This window comes from Nyctereutes procyonoides, unplaced genomic scaffold, assembly GCF_905146905.1.
Source record: "Nyctereutes procyonoides isolate TBG_1078 unplaced genomic scaffold, NYPRO_anot_genome, whole genome shotgun sequence".
In the NCBI taxonomy this organism is placed as follows: domain Eukaryota; kingdom Metazoa; phylum Chordata; class Mammalia; order Carnivora; family Canidae; genus Nyctereutes; species Nyctereutes procyonoides.
The window spans coordinates 45,866,097-45,887,761 of NW_026575131.1; the positions used below are offsets into that span (position 1 = coordinate 45,866,097).

Sequence of the window (21,665 nt, forward strand, 5' to 3'; positions counted from 1 at the left end):
GTGAGGGTTTTGAAAGCCAGGTCTGCAGGCCGTGGGAGCCCCCAGAGGGAGTCTCCCCCAGAGGGAGGCAAAATGAGAGTCTGTGAGCCATCCAGTGCTCTCCCTAGGAGAATCTGTGGGTGGGCAGGTGGGGGGGGGCAGAACAGCCTCCCAGGGCTCCACTCCCCACCCCATCCTGCAGGAGGAGAGAAGCGCCATTGCCAGAGCGAGGCACTTCCTGGAGTCCAGTGCGCCCCTGGCCGCGGACCCCTACAGCAGCGCCCTGACCACCTACGCACTGACCCTGCTCCGCAGCCCGGCAGCCCCCGCAGCGCTGCGGAAGCTCCGCAGCCTGGCCATCATGCAGGGTAGGGGGCCCACCTGCCACCCCTGAGGCCACTGTGGGGCCGTACCCCCCAGTACACAGCTCTTGGACACATGCGTGACGCTAAGAGGCACCCTTTGCTCACTCCGTTTTGTTATGTGCTGTTGTATCTCCTACTGGTTCCATTTGATGAAGTGGCTTGAGCCCGAGGGTCATTTTTCTGCCCTGTGAAATAGGGGCTAGCAAACCCCACCCCAGGGCCCCCACGCCTTCCATCACTGGGTAAGCCCTGCGAAGCCCTTTCCATCTTCAGTATGTGGGTCTCCCTGTGAACAGAATGACTATCCACTGGGTTTGGGGAGCCCCCGTGGCAGAGACTTCTCCGACTGAGCCCCCTCCCCACCCCACTCCTGGCCCTCATCCCACTCCCTGCTCCCCACCTTCCCCAGAAGCTTCTTGGCTTATGATGTCACCTGAAGAATGTTTTCATTGCTAAGATGAAGGAAAAACAAACAAACATTAAGCAAAATTCTAAAACCACTCAATTGGCTGACAGGGTGTAGGAGTACCTGCTTGAGATCTTGGGCAGGAGGCCCGCTTTCTCTGTGGTCTGAGGGCCTTTTATCCGTCACGTGAGCTCAGAATCCTTGGAGGCTTTGCAATTAGCAAGTAGCTTCCTCGGTCCTGAGTGGGGACAGCTGGAGCCCCATCAAGACCCGTCAGGAGGGAGGCCAGGGGTGCAGGAGGGACTGGGTCTGTCATGTAGCTGTAGATGGGAAGACAGCCCCAAGGCCCTTCTTGCCCTGGCCCTCTGCCCCTGACACCCTCCTACTTTGGGGTCCACTTCCTCCCCCACAATGTGTCTTCTTGAGACCATAGGCACTGCTACTCAACCATGGGAGGCCAGGCCACACACTTGATTGGCTTGTGGCCCCTGACCTGTCCTGACCCTACAGATGGGGTCACCCACTGGAGCCTGACGGGTTCCCGGGACGTAGACAAGGATGCATTCCTGAGCTTCAGTGATGGGGTCTCTCAGTCAGGTACTGGCTACCAGCTTTGGGTGCTGGGTGCTGGGTCCCAGCATTGAAAGAGCCCCGACCAGCCTTGTCCATTGCAGTGGTCTCAGCCGAGGTGGAAATGACGGCCTATGCCCTGCTGACGTACACCGTCCTGGGTGATGTGGCCACAGCCCTGCCCGTGGTGAAGTGGCTGTCCCAGCAGCGGAATGCGCTTGGAGGCTTCTCCTCTACTCAGGTGAGTTGAGCAGGGCCAGAGGAAGGGGCTCAGGTCCCAGTGGGGTCACTGAGGTCCAGGCTCAGGGCTCAGAGCTTGCCAGGAAGCCACTGCATGCTTCACCTCCTGGGGCAGCCCCTTGGCGATATGGGACCCAAGGGAAGCCTGAGGGACAGATGCATCTGGCTCTGGGACAAGGACCCAGTGTCTGCCTCTGTGGAGATGACTGCTTGTTGCCGGGGCCCCCAATCCATGGATGTCTGTACCAGATTGGCTCTCCATTCCAGCCCCATGGGTCTCTGGCCTTCAGAGAGGGTCCATGGTGCCCCCCCACTGGGGCCAGGCCTCCTAAGATGGGGGCAGGGAGACTGGTGGCTGACCCGACCTGGGGCTGACAGCACCTCGTCACCTGTCCCCAGGACACGTGCGTGGCTCTGCAGGCCTTGGCAGAGTATGCCATCCTGTCTTATGCTGGCAGCATCAACCTCACTGTCTCCCTGGCTTCCACCAACTTGGACTACCAGGAGACTTTCGAATTGCACAGGGCCAACCAGAAGGTTCTGCAGACAGCGGCGGTGTGTATTCCTGGACCAGGGGCTGGGGGACCCTCCCTGCTGCCCACCCACCCTTGTGCGTCTGCGGAGGGCATCATGGTGTCTTCTCTCTTTCAGATCCCCAGCCTCCCCACGGGGCTGTTCGTGAGCGCCAAGGGTGAAGGCTGCTGCCTGATGCAGGTGGGGCTGTAGGGCCGCCAGGAGCTCACTGGGGCTTCTGGAACCTGGGGACGCCCCGAGGGGCAGGCTGGAGGCTCCCAGCTCAGCGGGGGGCCAGGCTGAGAGAGCCCCTGGGGCAGACTCTCTGACCCCCGTAATGCAGCCCAGCCTGCCCAGGGCACGTGGCTGTGCCTCCTCTCGGGTATGGGCACCCCCCTCCCAAGAAAATGTTTGACCCTCAATCCAGTGGTCTCTGACCATAAGCAGACGCCCTCGCCCACCCCCGGAGTCGGCCCAGTGCCTCCTGTTTCTTCTCCCTGCTGCTGTCTGGACTCAGCCTAGCCCTCCCTGCAGCACCTTGGTCACCCAACCCCGGCTTTAGCTGCACTCAGGGCCGGGGCAGGCTCGTCTTGTGGTCAGAGCGCAAGTCTGCCTGGAGACCCTGGAAGCCTCAGCTTCCCCATGTGTAAAACGGGAGCCCAGACAACACGGTGGATCGGTGGGAGTGGCCTGGAGGCAGTGGGGCCTGGGCCTGACCTGCATGCAAAGGGGGTGACAGTCGTACCTACACTCGCTTGGGCGGCTGCAGGGTTGAATGATGTAATGGTAGTCCCCACGTCCGTCGTTGACGTCACTTTTGTCATCGTTCTAGCCGAGCCGCTGCCTCGCCCCTGCCCCAACCCCAGGTTCCTTAAGCCTCGGCCCTCCCACACCCCCCAGATTGATGTCACCTACCATGTGCCAGACCCGGTGGCCAAACCGGCCTTCCAGCTGTCCGTGAGCCTCCAGGAGCCCGAGGCCAAGCAGCGGCGGACCCCGGCTCCTGCCGCCTCCGCTGATGACGATGACCCAGCGGCCGACCAGCATCAGCAGGAGTACCAGGTCACCCTGGAGGTGTGCACCAGGTAAGGCCACCTCCCTGCTGGCCGAGGAGGGCCACATCCAAGGAGGACGGCCTCTCAGGACCAGGACAGGACGTTGGGCAGGTGCTCAGGGATGGTGTTTGGCGTCAGTCTGAGCCTCCGGATTGTGATGCGATCAGGCCGGGATGCCCGGGGCACTCCTGAGACCCCTACTGCATTTCCCGAGGCTGTGGCTGCACCGGCCCCTGTGCTTCTTGTTATGGTCGCAAGAGATCTCGGCAGCAACCGTCAGGGAACTTTGAAGAACAAGGTTCGTGTTACTCACTGGCCCTGGAGGTTATCGGGCATGCCCGGGGCCACACAGCGAGGTCACAGGTAGAAAGTCTGGAGGTGTGTGGGGCTTTGCCTTTTACTGGGCCAGAGGGTGGGGGCCTAGGGTTTCGCCAGTCCATTCTTATTGGCACATTTAAAAAGATAAGAGCAGGAATTAGGGAGCAGAAAGGGAAAAGCAGGTCGGTTATCTTGGTTACCCAGGGTTTCCTAAAAGGGGAACTCCCATGTGTGGGGGCGCCTGGCTCCTTGTCTCGCTGTTTCTCTGTAGCCATGTCACACAGCTGGCAATCTGTTTATCCAAGATGGATATCCTTGAAATGGATGCTTTTGCAATCAGATGCTTGCTGTCAGGCACCTACACTGCAGATGGTTTTTGAAATGAGGAGGTAGATGGAAGCTTCCAGATGGAAGCAGCAGACCCCAGTGGCAGGTGAGGCAGGTGGCCCAGATGGTGTGGTCCCTGCCTGATGCACCAGATCCAGGCCTCGTGGTTCTTTGACACTGACCCTGGGACCAGGCCATAGAGGGTACCCAGGGGGGCACAGGTGGCTGCCTGCAGAGGATGCTTGTTGCCATGGTGATGATTTGGGAGCCCAAAGGTAGATGGTTGTCATGGCCTCCCAAGCCCATTGGAGCTGCCTGGGCCGCCCTCTTCTACCGTGACCCTCAACCTGCCATCAACTGGGGTAGGGGCAGCAGGAAGCAGCCTGGCTGGCCCCAACTCTCTGGCCCCATCAGGCCTGCTGGAGACATCTGTTCCGCTCTCAGCTGAGTGAGAAAGAATCAGGATGTGCCATCCAGATATGGGCTTGCTCAGGCCACAACCCCACCGGAAGCCTCCCCAGGGGCTGTGGCCACCACAGGCCCTCAGGCCCACAGTCTGCAGGCTCCTCTCTGAATGTCAGCCACCCTCCTTTGTCACCAGCACCTGGCACTGGGAGGGCCTGTCATGTAGCAGGCCCCAGAGGCCAGTCATGCCTACCTCATGTCATAGAAGGGGAAACTAGGGCTGGCTAGAGATGCCCAGTCACTTGGGCTCCCGTGGCCCCCATGGAGCTGCTTCCTGTGCTGGGGACATAGCATGGGGTTTGGGGCAAGCACGACCCAGAGTCAGTAGACCTGGGTCAGGCCCAGAACCCTCGGCCAAGCCCTCTCTTTCCGGTCTTAGAGTCTCAGCTGTGAAATGGGCCGACGGATGACCCGGCCAGCTGTGTGTGTACAGAGGTGCCACCCAGCCAGACCCGGGGCGGGCTCCCCCAGGACTTCAGCCGCCGGGACTGTGCATGTCACAGGGGGCCATGAATTCTACCACAGGGCTTGAGCTCGAGGGCCTGTCTCTCCTCTCGTTGAAAGGTGGCTGCATGCAGGGTCCTCCAATATGGCCGTCCTGGAGGTGCCTCTGCTCTCTGGCTTCCGGGTGGACATCGAGAGCCTGGAGCAGGTGAGGTGGCGCCGGCAGGCAGGAGCGAGGTGGGGTCTCCAGTGGACTGCCCTGTCCGGGTTGCAAATTCCCTGCCCTTTATAATTTTTTTTTTATTAGGCAAAGTTGATGCCTTGAGGCTGGTCACCTGCTGGGGGGCTGGTGGGGGAGAAGGGAGTCAGCAAACATGGATGTGCTTTAGGGACAAGGTGGGGTGCCAGAGGGTACCCTCAGCCCTGGTTCTCCAGAAACTTGTCACTACCCCCAAACTCAAGAGAGACCCGTCCCATGTGGTGGGTGTGGTCTTGCCCAAGGCAGGAGGAGGTCTGCAGTGTGGGGAGAATAGAGAAGGAAAGGCAGGCCGGTCCTGGGGGGTGGAGGTGACCAGGGAGGTGGCGCAGAGCACCAGGGTAAGAAAGACCAGTACAGAGGCCTTGGGTTTATGTTTCCAAAACTATGAAATCCCAGGCTGGATGGCAGCTGAATGTTGCAGGTGAGGTAAAAGCAGGTGGCAGGGCTCAGCTGGGCACCTCGGATGTCACAGGGAGGCCTAGCCTAGGGCTAGGGCCAGATGGAGGGAGGCTACAGGAAGGGAAGGGGGGGGGAAGGTGAGAGCTCAGGGTAGCTGTAACCAGCCTCGCATACCCTGTCCCAGGTGCTGGGTGGGCTGGCAGGGCCTGGGTAGCACTGACCCATGGGGACTTGCTGGAGGGCCACAGGCAAGCTGCCAGCCTCTGGGGTTGGCTTCCTTCCGAACCTGGCCCACCTCCCCCTGACCAGTGTCGGCCCCACAGAGACTGGGGAGGAAGCAAGCGCTGGGGACAGAGGTGCTGGGTGGACCCTGACCTCTGGCTTCCTCGCCAGCTGCTCTTTGACAAGCATTTCACACTGAAGAGGTACGAGGTGGCTGGACGCAGAGTCCTCTTCTACTTTGATGAGGTACTACTGTCACTGGGGTGGGGCTGGGTGCAGGGGTGGAGGCTTCTGCAGCAGCCGTGTTGGTGAGGTCGGAGCTGTCATGGCCCAGTGTGTGTGGTTCCTGCAACCATCTCATATGGTGAAAAAGAAACAGAGACAATAAATCCAGGCAGAGCCGGTACAGCTGGTGGCTTTGCGCCCCAGCCAGCTCACCTGGGTGGAAAACATTGGGAGGGGATGGAATAGTATTCAGGCATAAAAAGGGGTGTAGCACTGATGTGTGGATGAACCTGAACACCAGACACAAAAGGCTTCCTAGTGCATAATCCCATGTATATGAAAAGTCCAGAACAGGTGAATCCATAGAGACACACAGAGCAGGCTTGTGGTTGCCAGGGGCTGGGGGAGGGGAGGGTGGGAGTGAGGAGTGAAAGACCAGGTGTTCTAACACGTAGACTGGAAGGACCCACACAACTAAGTGGAATCAAGTTTCTGTTGTTCACGCCTCCTGGATACCCTGAGAATCAGCCAGTTCTGGGCACATGTTTTGAGGCATAGTAGGGGCTGTCGCTCATCCCTGAGCCCGTCTGCTAACCCCACAGATCCCCAGCCGGTGCCTGACCTGCGTGCGGTTCCGCGCGCTGCGTGAGCATGTTGTGGGCAGGACGTCTGCGCTGCCCGTCTCTGTGTACGACTACTACGAGCCTGGTAGGCCCGCGCCCACCCGCACCCTCAGCTCAGTTCCTCACCTTGTCACCCCATCAGTTGGTCACTCCTCCCCTGCCTCGTCCCGCAGCCTTCGAAGCCACGCGGTTCTATAACGTCAGCTCGCGCAGTCCGCTTGCCCGGGAGCTGTGCGCCGGGCCCGCGTGCAACGAGGTGGAGCGCGCCCCGGCTCAGGGCCCCGGTGAGTGCGCGGGCTGCTGCCTCCCTACCCCCAGCCACCCCGACCGCCCTTCTGGAGCTCAGGTGCGAGCGGGGGAGCGGGGTCTCCAGGCATAGGACAGCTGGGTAAAGGAAGGAGGACAAGCTGGCTCATTCTGGGACAGGGCCGAGCAGGGTGTGGGCGGGCACCGAAGGGGGCGGGGCCGAGCGGGCTGTGGGCGGGCACAGAAGGGGAGGGGCCGAGCGGGTGGGGGCGGGGCCGAGCGGGCTGTGGGCGGGCACAGAAGGGGGCGGGGCCGAGGGGCTGTGGGCGGGCACCGAAGGGGGCGGGGCCTAGCGGGCTGTGGGCGGGCACAGAAGGGGAGGGGCCGAGCGAGTGGGGGCGGGGCCGAGCGGGCTGTGGGCGGACACCGAAGGGGGCGGGGCCGAGGGGCTGTGGGCGGGCAGTGCGGGGGCGGGGCCTAGAGGTGTGAAAGTGAGATGGGGAGAGGGCGGGGCCGAGCGGGGTGAGGGCGCCCAGAGCAGAACCCGTGGTGCCCCTTCCTTCGTCCACAAACCAGAGGTGTAGGGACTGCAGGGCCCTGGCCATGAGCTCCGAGGGTGGCCGCAGCAAAGGGCTGGGTGGGGCTGTGGAGATCCTTTTTATTTTTCAAACATACTTGAAATAGGTCTAGATTGCTTTGGTTGATAACTTCAGTTGTTTTTGCAAGTAGTGGGCAAATACTTGCATGAAATTCCAGCAGGTCAGGGCTCAGGGACTCCCAGTAACTGTCGAACACCAGTCGCCACCCAGTCGAAGGTAGTAGTCCCCGCCCCCAGGGACTTTTCCTCCACTCCAGGCCTGGTGGGAAGCGCGGGCCAGGTGGGGATTGGGGTTCCGGAGACCCTGCCGACTTCACCTCGCCCCCAGGGTGGTCCCCGGGCGAGCGAGGTCCTGCGGCCGCCCCAGAGGAGGGGGCGAAGATTTTGCGCTGTGGCTGCGCCCGGGACTGTAGCGGCCGCGGGGACCCGGTGTGCGGCTCCAACGGTGTCGTCTACACCAGCGCCTGCCACCTGCAGGAAGCCGCCTGCCTAGGCCGCGCGAGATTGGAGCCTGCACCCCCTGGCCACTGTGCCCTCGGTGAGGACCCAGCTGGGTCTGGGACCCCAGCTCTCCCTGGATACAAATAGTGCATCCCTCTCTTCTTTATCACATCCTCCTCCTCTCCATCACCCCCTTCTCCTCCCCATCCCCACCTCCTCTGCCCCATCACCTCCTCCCATCACCTTCATCCTCCACCTCCCACCACCTCCTCCTCCCATCACCTTCTCTTCCCTGTCACCTTCTCCCTCCCGTCTAGTGTCACTCCGTCTCCCCTCCTCTCCTCTCCCCTCCTCTCCCCTCACTCCCTGACGGTCGCAGTCCTCCATTCCCTGTCTCTCCCTGATCCTAACAGAAGTGGCCCCTGCATCTCTCATCTCTGACTCTCTGTCTTTGGACTCAGGACTGTCACGCTCTGTTCCTTAGGCCTTGTGTCCTCCCCGTCTCTGGTTCCTTGCATCGGGGTTTCCGCATCTCCTCAGTCTTGCCTGAGTCTCTCCCCATCCCCACCCCAAGTTTGTGCCTTTCTGGAACTACACATCTCTGAGCTCTGTGTCCCCTTCCCCCACCCTTGTAATCTCTCACCTCCTGCCTGTTGCTCTGGGCCATAGATCTCCTCTTTATGGTCTCTCTGGGCTATCTGCCATCCAGATGGTCCCCCTCCAGTGCCCTCCTACCGACTGAGCCCCCCTTCCTTCCAGAGCAGCTGACACCGGCCTCTGCGTCATACAGTTACGACTATGACCCAGTGCCCCCAGACTCTGGGCACCTGGCAGCCAGCCATGGCCATGAGGTGATGGACTTGGAGGGGGAGGCAGAGGACAGGTGAGAGCCAAGCCCCTCAATTCCCTCCCCCTACTGGCCCTGCACCTGACAGGAAGTGGGAGTGACCAATAGATGGGTCAGCCTGCAGGTTTCCAGAAACTAGGTAGGAAAGAGACAAGGTGATGGGGAGGAAGGGGAGGAGGAGGTGGTGATGAAGAGGATAGGGAGATGCACTACCTGTATCCAGGGAGAGCTGGGGTCCCAGAGGCCAGACCCAAGCTGAGTCCTTACCAAGGGCACAGTGGCCAGGGGGGTGCAGGCTCCAGTCTCCCAGGGCCTAGGCAGGTGGCCTCCTGCAGGGATCCATTCTCTCCTGACCCCATCCCCCACTGTCCGTCCAACACACATCAGAAAACAGCCTGTAGGAGCGCAGTGAGGCTGAGCCTTCCCAAGGACGCAACCCCAGGACAGACCTGTCCATGGGGTGCCCTGGGACCCTGTTAAAGAAATTATTCACGATGCTTGTTAAGATGGCAAGGAAGACTTTGTTCAAGGGAAGGGGCAGTGGAGACCAGTAGCAGGACCATGCGGTGGGGCCTTACAGTGGAGAGGAAGCCAGGACCCAGTTCTGAATGCTACAAGAAAGAATGGAGATTTATAGTCAAGGACCAGCGTGGGGTCCATGAACGAAGAATTACTTACCGGAAACATCAGAGATGAAGGGAGAGTTCTGACTGACCCCCCCTAACAGCATCCCCCCCAAAGGCAGGCCAGGGTGTCAGACAATGCCCCAGGGCTGGTGGGGAGGAGGGAGCTGACTGGATATGGAGGGTGACCAGGTATGGAGTGAGGGATTCCAGCCTAAGCCGACGTAGCAGGGGTCTTGCTGTAATTGGACAGTGCTGAGATGAATGAACCCCAAAGCCCAGAAGTGGAGACCTAGTCGAAAAAGAGGAGCCTGAGTGGCTTTTGATCAGAGAATCTTTGTCACTCCAGGGAAGGGAAGGGGAAGTGGGTGGGAGACCAGAGAGCCCTGTGGGGTGAGGCTGGGGAATGGCTGCCGGGCCGACTTCCTGGAGGAGGTGAACTTTTCTAAATTACAGCAAACTCAAGAGGTTTAAGCAACGGGTTGAGTTTATCAGCTCAGGTATGTGCCAGCTCCTGGGGCTGGCTGCACTGTCAGGCCTCAGACTGTGTCCCCCTAGGTCCTGCCTGCCTTGGCGGGGTCTCCCTGACACATGTCCGTGGCAAAGGCAGGGTTTTGGCACACCCAGTGGGAATGCTTCCACCAGTGCCCACCAAAGTCCCGGAGGCTCAGGGCCGCATCTTCCACACCAGGCACTAGGGCTCTCGGTCCGTGTGCGCTTAATATAATTATTGGTAGAGCTGGGCTTATGGCTCTGGTTTCAGTATTTGTTCTGTTTTGTCCTCTGTGGCTCCTTTTGCCTCTATTGAATATTTTTTTTAGGATTCCATTTTGATTCCACTCCGGGGATCACCATATATATCCCTTTTCAGTTGGTTGTTCATTTTTCACCACTGTCACAACTGACTCTGCAGTTCTCCCCTACGGGTGGCTTTGTGTCGTCACCGCCTTGGTCAAGATACAGACCGGCTGTCCCTTTACAGCCACGCCCACCCGTCCCCTCCCCCTAGTGTCGTTGGGGGAATGCTGTGGAAATGGGAGTCCTTTGGAGACTGGCTTTTCTCACTTGCCTCCCATCCACGTTGTTGTGTGTACCAGAAGTGAACAACCTGTCCTATCGCCGTGCCCCGGTGGCAGTGGGCAGGGTCCTGAGGGTCCTCTTCAGGGGACATGCACCTGCCCCATGACGTGGAGGCAGCTTCAGCCGAGGGCACGCTGGCCCCCGGAAGGCCTGGCAGCCCACGGTGTCTTTCTCTTTTCTCTCTCCAGTCAGAGTGGCTTCTCTTCCTAATGCTCCGAGCAAGAGGACTTGATCTGGCTGCGTCCTGTCCCTGTCTGCCCCCCTGGAAGGGGGCCACTGAGGGGAGAGCTCCCTTGCCCCTCTGGTGGGCGGGCGGACCCCGCTCCAGGTGACTCCAGCCTCCAAATGAACCTGATACACGGAACGCAGAGACCTGCCTCGATGGATGACAGGCCTCCTCCCAGCCCTCCCTCAACCAGGGGGTTGGCCTCGATCCCCCCACCTCCCCACCTGCACCTGGGGCTGGCTGCACCCCTCCTTGGGCCAGAGCAGCTCCTGCTCCAGGGGCAGGGGTGGAATTTCTGGGAAGGACCTGCGGCCAAAGGCCTCTGTCAGCAACTTCCAAGTGAAATAGGTTGCCTTTCTCCAAAATGCAAAGGTCTGGCCCGCTTTGGGGCACCTGGCTGCTGAGGCCCTGGACTTAGACTTCAAATTGTCCCATAATGGTCACAGTCCCCACATACACCCCTCCCCATCTCACCGCAGAGTCCCTGAATGTTTGGTCCTGACCCAACAGGCCCCCGGAGAGCTGGAGAGCTGCGGGCTCTGACAGAGGCGCCTTCAGCTTCCTGCCTCCAGGACTAGGCTGATTCCCACCCCAGGGTCTCACCCCCTGAGCCCCTGAGCTCCCGGGACCCCACACGGGGAACTGCCCTCTCCCAGCATCCTGGGAGGGAGCCCCAGCTCTGCACCCAGGCCTGCCTTCGTCGGGGGACCCTCCAACATTCCTCTTTGTAACCCTCAGGGGACGCCTGCCTCTCTTTGCTCCTGTGCGCGGCCTGTCTGCTTCTCCCCTTCGCGGTGGTATTTATCGCAGCCGGTGCTGCTCGTCTCTGACCTCCAGCCAGTGGGTCCCCAGCGTGCAGCGCCGGCCACTTTCCTGCGCCGCTCACCCCCACCAGCCTACAAGGGACAGTTCCTGGGCCTTGGGCCCGCTCCCTGCAGAGGCCGCTCCTATAATAAAAGCTCATTTCCAGAGTCACAGCCAGACTTTGGCCTCTGGGGGGGCAGCACTGAGGGCTGGAGCCCCTGCTCCTGTCAGGCCCCCAACACCTCTGTTCCCTGGTCTCCAGCTCAGCCTTTCAGAGCTGGGTGGGGAGGAACGTTTTGAACACCTTCACCCCAACCTAATCGCAGACTTCCGTGCATTTGTAAGAAATGCTACCAGGACAGAGAGGGTCCCAGGTACCCCTTACCCAGCCTCCCCTGGAAGTAACATCTTGGAAAATTCGTACATCATCAACCAGACTCTTGACATGGGTATGCTTCGCTCTCCTAACACTTCCCCAGGCTCCTCGTGTGTGTCCTGGGGCTGCATGCCCCCTGGCTGGTTTTTCCCTAGACCAGGCACATATGGGCCCCATGGGGAAGCCAGGAACAGCCCTCACCTGCCTCTGCCTTGGGGGAACCTGCTTACTCCCACAGTTGATGCCCCTGTGGCTCCGGACAGAGTGCCCCATGCTGCTCTTCGGTGTGGGGGCAGGGGCTACCCTTCCCCTGGTGGTATCCCCCCCCCAACCCCGATACACACTCCCGAACAGCTCAGAACCTGGTAAACAGCTGGGGTGGGGGTGGCAGGGCTGTAGCCCTCACCCCCAGGCCTTACCTGATGCCCACCCACCTGGTCCTGGGGTGGTGGGAGACATTAACATCAAGAAAAGGATTCAGATCTCAGGTTGACGGGAAGAGGTGCCATCCTGCAGCCAGGGTGACAGCAAAAGACAATCCTGTAGATCCCCATGCCAGGCCGCACCAGGTTTTGGGGAGCAGATGAGGGCCTCCTCAGTGACTGTTCAGGAGATGCCCCAAACCTGGGAGCCTGTCCCAGAGCTAGGCCCTGGGCTTTGGGGAGGGAGGACTGCCGTCTAGCCTCCTGGCCACCTGGGCCATGACGGGGTGGGCAGCCGGAGCAGCCTCCCGGGGGGGGGGGTCCTGCAGCAGCTCTAGAGTGGCCTCGGCAACCCCTCTGCCCCACCTGGGACACGAGGGAGCTGGCCGGACCTGGGAATCTGCATTTAGCCCATATATTAGTTTCTTGGCACTGCTGTAGCCAAATACCACAGAACAGGTGACTTAAGACAACAGAAATTTATTCTCTGACAGTTCTGGAGGCCGGAAGCTTGAGATCAAGGTGTGGGCGGGGTTGGCATCTTCGGGGGGCTCGGAGGGAGCGTGGCTTGGGCTGTCGGTTTCTGGAGGCCTCTGGCCGGCGTCGTGTTCTCTGGCTGTGGCTGCGTCACCCCACTGTCCGCCTTCGTGGTCAGATGGCCGCCTTCCCGGTGTGTATGTGCGTCCTCTCCTTATAAGGACACTGGTCACAGCAGATTTAGGCTCTCCCCTCCTCCGGTGTGACCCAATTTCAACAGTACCTGCAAAGCCCCTATTTCACAGCAGCTCACATTCAGGGCGTCCCTGTAGACAGGAACTGGGAGGGGACCCCGCTCGGCCCCGTGCAACCCCCTCTCTGTCTGCCCCGCCTCCCAGGGGCCCGTCACACCAGCGAGGTGGAGCGGGTGCCGGTGCCCTGGGTGCCCCCGTCCCTGGAGGCTGCCGAGGCGCCCGGGGCCCAGCAGAGCAGCCTCTCCCGCACCTTGTCCCTGAACTCCGCGGACACGTAGTAGTAGATGAAGGGATCCACGCAGCTGTTGAGGGTACTGAGCGCCAGGCTGGGCACGTAGGCCGCGTACAGGTCCCCCCAGGCGTCCGGGCCCGGGTCCGAGTAGTGCAGCAGCAGCAGCGTGTTGCTGGGGACGAAGAAGGCCAGGGCCGAGGCGAGCACCAGCGCCGTGAGCCCCAGCGCGTGGCCGTAGCGCGGGCCGCCGGCCGCCAGCGCGCACAGCGCGGCCGCGTAGCTCAGCAGCACGACGAGCAGCGGCAGGAAGCAGCCCAGCACGGCCAGGCACAGGAAGGCGGGCCGCCAGTAGGAGGCCTGGGCGCCCGCGGGCAGCGCGTCGTGGCACAGCACGCGGGGCGGCCGCGCCAGCTGGAAGGTCTGCTGCTGCAGCGCCAGGGGCAGCGCCAGGGCCGCCGCCGCCAGCCAGGCCAGCGCGCAGAGCCCGGCGGCCAGGCGCCAGCCGCGCAGCGTGAGGGCTCGGAGCGGGTGCACCACGCCGAGGTAGCGGTCCAGGCTGATGGCCGCCAGCAGCAGCACCGAGCCGTACATGTGCCCGTAGAGCGCGGCCGTGGTGGCGCGGCAGGCCGCCTCGCCGAAGGGCCAGTGGCGGTCCTGCAGGTGGTAGGCGATGCGCAGCGGCAGCGTCAAGGCCAGCAGCAGGTCGGCGGCCGCCAGGTTCATGAGCAGCGTGGTGGAGGGCAGCCGCGGCACCCGCGTGGCCAGCACCCAGAGCGCCAGGCCGTTGGCCGGCAGCCCCACCAGCAGGGCCAGCCCGTACACGGCGGGCACCAGCCTCGTGGCCACCCAGCCCAGCAGCAGGGCGCGGGAGCTTTCTGGGATCTCCAAGATCTCGCTGTTGTTAGCCCAGGGTTGGCCGGGGAAGCTGCGCAGGTGGGGCAAGTGAGGGGTCCCCTCCTGGGGCCCGCTCAGGGGCCCCACTGTGCCATCTGGGGGAAAGGGGATGGAGGCGTTGAGAGTCCGGTTGTCACCCCCGTTTCTCCCCCCCCCCCACCCCGCCGGTCCCTCCCACTGCGGGATGCTGCTCCCTGGGGGCTCCAGTCCAGGCTCCAGCTCTCAGGAGCCCCCAGCTTGGTGAGTCAGAGCTGGACAGACACCCCCAGCCCTGGCACCGGGCTGGGTTGGAGGACTGCCCGCTCCCAGCCAGTTCCCTGTCTCCCACTCATCAACTCTAGGCCTCCCTCCAGCCCCCAGACAAGGCCCAAGGGCATGCACCATTACCTCCCCCTGTGCTCCCCATCTCGTCGTAGGTGAGGGGGCTCTGGCTGTCGTCTTCCAGGTTGAACCCCATAACCAGAGGCCAGAGCAGCACCAGGGCCCACATGCTGCCAAGGCTGCTCTGGGCTGGGGCCGGCTGACCTAGGGCTTCCTGCCCGGCTGGACCCCCCACCCCCAGCTTCCTGAGTGCCAGTGGAGGATTGGACAGGTCCCAGTGAGATAAACCAGCCCCTGCCCCCACAAGCCTGTGACAGGCCCATGGTGTGGCCTGAGGAGGCCTGGTGGCTAGAGTCACTCGGTTTCAAAAACAGGGTCCCAGTGCTGGGCCGGCAAGATGGGGGAGGAAATTCCCCACCCTCAGCCTCTGTCTAGCCCAGAAAGCCTCTCCGGGCTGAGTGGCTGCTTCCTGCTACCCGGTCATGTGGGCAGCCCCCCCCCCCCTTCCCAGGACAGCCCTGCAGGTCACGTCCCCAGGCAAGGGCTCTGTGCCCTTCCTGCAGCGCCCCCCTCCCGGTCTGTGGCTGGCTGGACCAGAGCCCTGCCTCCCAAGTCAGAGGTCAGAGCAGGTGAGTGATCCTCCCCTCTCCCCTGACACCCGGGTCCTCTGTGGGGGCTGCCCCGTCTTACTGCGACTATCCTGGGGAGCAGAGAGGAGCCCAGCTTCGGCCTCCTTCTGGGTCTTGAGGCCCCTTCTGCTCCCCTCCTGGTTCCATCCGCAGCCTGGGGCTCCTGGGAACGGTCAAGGCCAGAACTCAGCCGGGACAGAGGGCCCCTGAGCCACCCACCCTCCTCTCGCCCCTCCTCGTCCCTGCACTCAGATGGGGGCCCACCTTGCAGGTGAAAAAATTCAGAGGGGCTCGTGGGGGAGAGGGGAGGGTCCTCGTCTCTTCTGCACACAGTCCCCTCTGATGGCCCTCTAGGGAGAGGCCTCCGCCGAGCTCCGCGCTGGGGGGTCTCGACCTGTGTGGTCAGGCTGCTGCTGCTGCTGGGGTGGGGGGGCGGTCTGAGAGCAGGAGAACCCCAAGGGGGCCGTAGGGGGGCAAGGAAGAAGAAATGAACCAGGGGTGGGAGAAGGGCAGCGATGCGGCCTGTCCTGGTGCTGGGAGCCCTAATCTAGCCACACACTTGAGGTCACAGGGACCGGCCAGGAAGTGACCCAGCAGTCCCGGAGGGCGTCGGCGCAGCTGAGGGTGAGATGCCAAGGTCCCGGCCCCCAGTCCAGGGTGGGGGACCCAGGCCCAGACAGTTCCGGCCAGGACAGGGTCTTAGCCAGGAGTCTCCCGTTTCCGGACTGTTTCCACCGGCACCGGTGACAAATTCAGCCACGCGCGTGTCTCGGCAGGCACCTCGTGACCGAGGTCCCTCTGAGCTCACAGGGAAACCCAGATGGGGACCCCCTGCTGCCCTCCAGGAGCAGGATGGGGAACCTGTGCAGGGGCGGCTGGGGGGCTGGCGGCTGGGCGACTCTGGGGGAGGCTGGTTGGACTCAGGAGTCCGTGTCTGGGGAGGGATGGGGAGGCGGGGGGGGGGGGGCAGCTCGCGGGCAGGAAGTCATTTGTTGGGGGGGCGGGTATTCTCCCCAGGGCAGAGGCGGGGTTGTGTATCCACAGCCGCATCACAGAAACAACCCTGTGCCAGCAGGAGGGGGCAGCCCCCCCCACAGGATGTGCGGGGCCACCTGCCTGCCACGCCAGGGGCTTTCTGGAGGACGCTGAGGGCAGCCGCCTTTGGGGAGAGGGACTTGGGTGCCTACCGTGTGCTTTTGTGTACTGCTGGGATTTTTCTGTGTCATCTGTCACTGTCCGTAAAAACCTCACTTTTAATTTATTATTTATTTAGCTCCATGCCCAGCATGGAGCCCAATGCGGGGTTTGAACTTACTACCCTGAGATCAAGACCTGAGCCACCCAGGTGCTCCCCGAAACTCACATTTTTAAAAAGGCAGAATAGCGGCCCCTGGGTGGCTGAGTCAGTTTAGCGTCTGCCTTTGGCTCAGGTCATGATCCCGGGGTCCTGGGATCGAGTCCCTCTTCGGGCTCCCGGCTCAGCGGGGAGGCTGCTTCTCCCTCTTCCTCTGCCCCTCCTCTCTGCTCTTGCTCTCTCTCAATCTCTTTCTCTCAAATAAATCTTTTTTTTTTTTTAATTAAAAAGGCAGGATAGCAGCTTTAAAAAGGAATGAAAATCTGGGGCGCCTGGGTGGCTCACGGGTGGAGCGTCTGCCTTTGGCTCCGGGATTGATCTAGGGGGTCCTGGGATCGAGTCCCACGTCGGGCTCCCTGCATGGAGCCTGCTTCTCCCTCTGCCTGTGTCCCTGCCTCTCTCTCTCTGTCTCTCATGAATAAATAAATAAAATGTTTTAAAAAGTAAAAAAATAAAAAGGAAGGAGAATCTGATAGAAGCCATTCTACAGCATGGATGATGCTGAGTGAGATAAGCTGCCAAGAAAGCATCGATACTATGTGACCCCACTAAGATGAGGTCCCTCGACGTGGTCCGATTCTCAGAGCCAGCGAGTAGGCGGTGGGTGCGGGTGCGAGGGGCCGGGGGAGGAGCGGGGGCGTCTGTGTTTTATGGGGACAAGAGTTCCCAGTTTGGGAAGACGGGGAAGTTCTGGAGAGGGACGGCGGGGATGGTTGCATAACCACGTGGATGTACTTACAGCCACTGAACTGGACACTTAAAATGGCTCAATTTTACGTGTATTTTAACTGAATTAAAAACATTTAAAATGATGGGGGGGAGGGGAAGGGCAATCTGATCTGAGTCAGCAGATGGTCCTGGATTCCCAAAGCCGGCAGCCCCACCTGGCCCGCCCAGGAGCCCCTGCAGCCCATGCCGGCCCAGCTCGAGGTCTCCAGCGGACGATGGAGGTCGGTGCGTCAGTTAGAGATGCCTCAAGTCCAACGCAACACCTCTTGGGGCACCATCTTCGTGGAAAGTGTGATTTCTTTATGCTGTACTTTGAAGGCAGATGGGCACGCACAACGGTGTGTCTGCCTTATTCCCGGGCTGGGCCTCAGCCTGTGGGCAGGGACATTAACCCACTTCCGGCCCAGGGGAGGGTGCCCTGACCAGGTCTGGCGCTCTCAACCCCAGATGCCCCTGGGACCGCAGTCCAAGCTGCACCATCATACCACGCCCTCCACGCCCTGGCGCTTGGGCACACAAGAGCTGCCATTCAGATCTCAAGCCCACACCCCCGGCCCGGGCCCTCAGCCTTCTACCCCGAGGTCCTACTCCCCCAGGCCCCCCCCCCCAGACGCCTTCAGTCAACTCGCTTTTCAGAACAATCGGCCTCCTCCTCAGCCAGGACATTGGTTAAAGCGCTGCTTATACCTCGTGAAATAGCCATTGAGACAAACCCTTCACAAATAGCAGAAGAGATAAATAGATGCTCATCAGGCCCCCCTGGAAAGCCTCACCTCCCCCCCCACCCAGTACCACCCGCCTGCTCCCTCTCCCCTCTGGGAAGGAGGAGGGAAGGGAGGTGCAGGGCGGTGAGGACGGAGAGCTGCTTTATTCATCAGGGCATGACCGCCCGCTGCAGACAGCGCCTTGATCAACAGGCCCTGAGGATCTGGTGCCTCCACGAGTCCGGGGAGGGCAGGCTGGTCCCCTGCTCCGCGCCTCACCAGGCTGCAGGCTGTGTCCACAGGGCCAGGTCCTCACCCGCACAGGTCACAACCCCTTCCCAACACGGCCAGCAGGAGACCCTCCCTCCCGTTTCTCCTGCGGAGCCCTGACCCCAGCCACAGGCCCCGCCAACTCCAAGGACCCTGTGTCCTTCCGGAAGCTGCTGCAGCAGCTGTCAGGGCCTGCGCCCCAGGACACCCCTCCCAGAGCTTCCAACCGGAAGGCCCGACTGCGGGCACCCAGGGCCCTGGGACCCATCCTTGACGTGGGCTCGAGGCAAGGAGGCATCTGGGGTAGCACTGAGCCTCATTCGCCAAACTCCCGGGAGCCCTGATCCTCTGGAGGGGGAGGCGTGCGGCACCATGTGTGTGTGTGGGTGCATGGCGAGGAGGTTGCTGGAAGGCAACAGCCACTTGGGAAGAGGGCCGCATCCAGGAGACGGCAGGCCAGGTGGGCAGCAGTCTCAGCTCTGGGACCTGACCTGGGAGGGCGAGGCCCGGCAGTGGGCACCGGGGGTGAGTTAGGGGGGAGGCCAGATAGGAGCCCCAAGGGCTTATCCGCTAAGAGGGCCCTAAGAGCTGTGGTCTCCCACTACCCTGGAGGCAGGGCCGGATGGGAGCAGACCCTGGTGAGCTGGGGTGGGGGGTACAGAGTGATGACAAAGTCTCTGGAGGTGTGTTGAGAGGAGAGGGGAGCCCGGGGGTGGGAAAGATCCCGTGCTGGGCAGGTAGAGAAAGCTCAGAGCCAACACCATTTTTTCCCAAGCACAACACTTAAACCCCTCTCCTGAGCTGGGAATGAATATTCCAGAAAACTGGATGGGACGGCATCCTTGGGGAAACAGAACCCTCCTGTGGAGGTGCAGGGTGGCCGCGAGGGGGCGCAGGTGCAGACAAACCCTGGGGGCCCCTGTAATGACCAAGAGGACTTCAGAGTTAGGTCAATATTTAGTTTTTAACTTTAATGTGCAAATAAATAGAAAAGGAAAAACTACATTCAAAACAGCTGCAAAGGAAGTACAAGCCCCAGAACAGAAATTCTTCAAAAACAGAAGAGACGCTCCCTAGAAGCATGCAGGGCGGGGCTCAGTGGGGTGTGGCCCGCACCCCAGGGCCACAAGGAGGCACGGAAGGGGCCACGGGCTCCGGAGGATGGCTCTGGGAGGGTCTGGTTCAGGAATTCCGGTAAGTTCCCTTCTTATAAAACAAGGATGTGGACAAAGTGCCTGGTACACTTGAGCAAACATGGGCTAGAAGACCTTGGGCAGGGCACACTGGCCCTGGAATCACCCAGACCCCAAGTCAAAGGCTTTGCAAACCTTGAGTTCCACAGGTAACTTCTAGAAACTTCTAGAAATACATCTCCAATCCCCAGAACTGCAGATTTGGCACAGCTCAGTTTTGGGAGGGTGAGGGCTGCTGCTGGGCAGAAAGGAGGCTGCACGGGGATGGTTCTGGAGCCCCTGTTGGTTGACCCCCTTCTGATGGTGCCAGGAGCCCGGCCAGGGCTTTTCATGGTGCAGGAATTCTAGAGAGCTGGTCCCCAGCCCAGACTGCTTGGCATTCTTGGCACAGAAAGCCTCTGTAGGGCAGTCGCCTCAGCCCCTCATGCCTGTCCCCTGTCCAGGTGGTGGCTCTAGGAATGGCAACGTCAAGGGCAGACCTGCAGAGTCCCACGAAGAGGGCTCTCAACTGCCCAAGGAACCGCGGGACTTGGCTGCTGCAGAAGTTACAACCACTAGGAGAGCTTATGAATAAATACTTGTGTGCATATATATATTTCTAGAATGTCCTTCTTAGGTACATGGCCGCACCCCTGGCCCCCCCGCCAGTGTGGGGCCACTCGAGCTCCAAGGGAGTTTCAGGCTGAGCCCCCTCCTCTCGGGAGCTCGGAGTGTGGCTGCCATGTCAACACAGGGCTTGGAGTCCCATTTCTTCCAGGGTGGGGCCTCCCATGCCACATCCTGACATCAAAGCAGAATCTCAACAGTTTGGCCCAAAGGGCTCCTCCTGCTTTCAAAGTGACCAAGGACCCCACGCATTAGCAGGGCCACGCCCATGCCCAAACTATCAGATGCAGGCATGGTCCCAGCTTGGGAAATTTCCAGAAGCTTCTAGAACCATTCAGGAAGGAGATGCTTTTCAAGCAGATCCCCCAGGCCCGACTCCTTCGATGTTGGGGTCTCTTGAATGCCGACCCCCTTCCCCACACATGCCCCCCAACGCACAGTTCATCACGGACTTTTCCAGACACTGCACAAAAGGACCAGTGGTGCCCTCACCTAGGGATTTGGCACGTGTGATGAAAGCGGCCCAGCAGGTGCATAAAGGCCATCACTTGCTCCTCGGCCAGCGTGTTGATCCTCCCCCTTCCAGCAAGGAGCGAGCCCCGAGTTCAAGTGCAGGAAGGGGTCAGGTTTGGCACGGGATGAACCCAAAGGAAGCAGGGAAGCCGAAAGGGATGGTAGCACAGGGCCACAAGCCGACACAACCCTATCCTTCTCTAGAGCTCGCAGCCTGTAGCAGCAAGGCTGGGGGACACTGTGCTCCCCTCAGGTTGTTCATGAGAAGGCCCCGATGCACATCTGGGCCAGGGAAGTGGCTGCACCAAACCGCGCGTCATGGCGCCCACCGAGGGAGTCAGGGCGAGGCTGGGCGGCGGCTGTACTGCACTCGGTAGCGGGTCACAGGCAGGCCGTGCACGTGTGCCGTCTCACAGAGGGTCTTGCAGGGCACCATGTCCTCGTCCTCCTCGCCCATCAGCCAGTCCTGCACCAGGCCAGCCGCTTCCACTGTCACGTTGTCCTCCAGCCAGCGGCCATGCCACTCCTCAAAGTGCTGGTGGTGGCGCAGCAGGACCAGCGGTTGTACCTGCAGAAGGGGGTGGGGAGGGGAGTCAGGGCAGCCCCAGACAGCTGTGGGCCGGATCCTGGGGGGAAAAGGGGTGCACACCACTCCCAGACAACCGTGGGCCGGACCCTAGGCTCCCAGGCCCCGGGGCAGGGAGGGGCACCTGCTTGGCCCGGCAGAGGGTCCCACGGCGGTACATGTAGTCCTCGGAGTTGACGATGAACATCATCTTGTGGGTGCTGAGCTTGAAGCGACAGTCCACGTTGCAGGCGCTCTCGACCCCGACCAGCCGCTTCCAGGAGCTCTTGGCCTCACCGCGCAGGGCACGCACCTGCTCACACTGCCACCTGCGGAATTTCTTGAGGTTCCTGGAGGCGAGAGGAGGATCTGCAGACTGGGAAATCCTCAAGCCCGTAAACGTCGGAAGACGGCTGACTTCCCCGGGGTCAGAGAAATACAGACCGATGTGGTGGAAACCATTACCCTACCCCTTTGGCCAGCAACACGGGGAAAACCAGTCAGGCCCTGGTGCTGGGCCCTGGTGCTGCCGGTGGTGGGAGCGGGTCCCCCGGGAAGGAACCACATCTGGGGGTCCTCTTACCTTTGCAGGAACACAGGCTTCAGGAGAAAGCCCTCAGTGGGCGAGCTGGATGCCCCCTCAGTCCCCACGTACTGCTCCACATACCGAGCCAGGTGCTGTGGGGAGGACACGGGGAGACAGGCCCGTGTCATTGGAGGCACCAGCCTCTCACCTGGGACCCTGAGCTCAGGGCTCCCAGGGATTTCATCCTCAGTTTCCCAAAGCATCGGGAGGGTGGCAGCTACTGAGGAGCCACCAGATGGCAGCAGCTCTGGCTGAAGCACTTGCC

General features: G+C 61.3%; 3 protein-coding genes across 12 annotated transcripts in view; 1 reads left to right on the forward strand and 2 right to left on the reverse strand.

Annotated features, from left to right (window-relative positions):
- The window catches only part of CPAMD8 (C3 and PZP like alpha-2-macroglobulin domain containing 8), a 77,504-nt gene extending 66,002 nt beyond the window's left edge, over positions 1-11,502 (forward strand). For 3 of the 9 annotated variants that reach the window (XM_055343332.1, XM_055343337.1, XM_055343333.1), the window contains 13 exons: positions 182-347; positions 1,261-1,347; positions 1,425-1,561; positions 1,960-2,115; positions 2,212-2,274; positions 2,974-3,158; positions 4,803-4,890; positions 5,734-5,808; positions 6,390-6,495; positions 6,584-6,694; positions 7,583-7,792; positions 8,455-8,578; positions 10,434-11,502. In XM_055343332.1, the coding sequence (XP_055199307.1) occupies positions 182-347; positions 1,261-1,347; positions 1,425-1,561; positions 1,960-2,115; positions 2,212-2,274; positions 2,974-3,158; positions 4,803-4,890; positions 5,734-5,808; positions 6,390-6,495; positions 6,584-6,694; positions 7,583-7,792; positions 8,455-8,578; positions 10,434-10,455 (1,530 nt within the window). In that variant the 3' untranslated portion in view covers positions 10,456-11,502. The other 6 variants (XR_008666846.1, XM_055343334.1, XM_055343335.1 and 3 more) reach the window with 6 other exon arrangements.
- An 864-nt stretch (positions 11,503-12,366) lies between these two features.
- Positions 12,367-15,777, reverse strand: F2RL3 (F2R like thrombin or trypsin receptor 3). 2 transcript variants are annotated; one of them, XM_055343341.1, is made up of 3 exons: positions 14,318-15,777; positions 13,055-14,025; positions 12,367-12,844 (listed from the first exon to the last, which is right to left on the reverse strand). In XM_055343341.1, the coding sequence occupies exons 1-3, from the start codon at positions 14,418-14,420 to the stop codon at positions 12,824-12,826; spliced, it is 1,095 nt and encodes a 364-aa protein (XP_055199316.1). In that variant the 5' UTR covers positions 14,421-15,777; the 3' UTR covers positions 12,367-12,823. The 2 variants fall into 2 exon arrangements, with proteins under 2 accessions (XP_055199316.1, XP_055199315.1); XM_055343340.1 differs by having other exon boundaries at positions 12,369-14,025; positions 14,318-15,043; positions 15,145-15,777.
- A 3,105-nt stretch (positions 15,778-18,882) lies between these two features.
- The window catches only part of SIN3B (SIN3 transcription regulator family member B), a 38,454-nt gene continuing 35,671 nt past the window's right edge, over positions 18,883-21,665 (reverse strand). The window contains 3 exon segments of the mRNA XM_055343507.1: positions 18,883-20,817; positions 20,960-21,164; positions 21,398-21,492. Coding sequence (XP_055199482.1) covers positions 20,587-20,817; positions 20,960-21,164; positions 21,398-21,492 — 531 coding nt within the window. The 3' untranslated portion in view covers positions 18,883-20,586.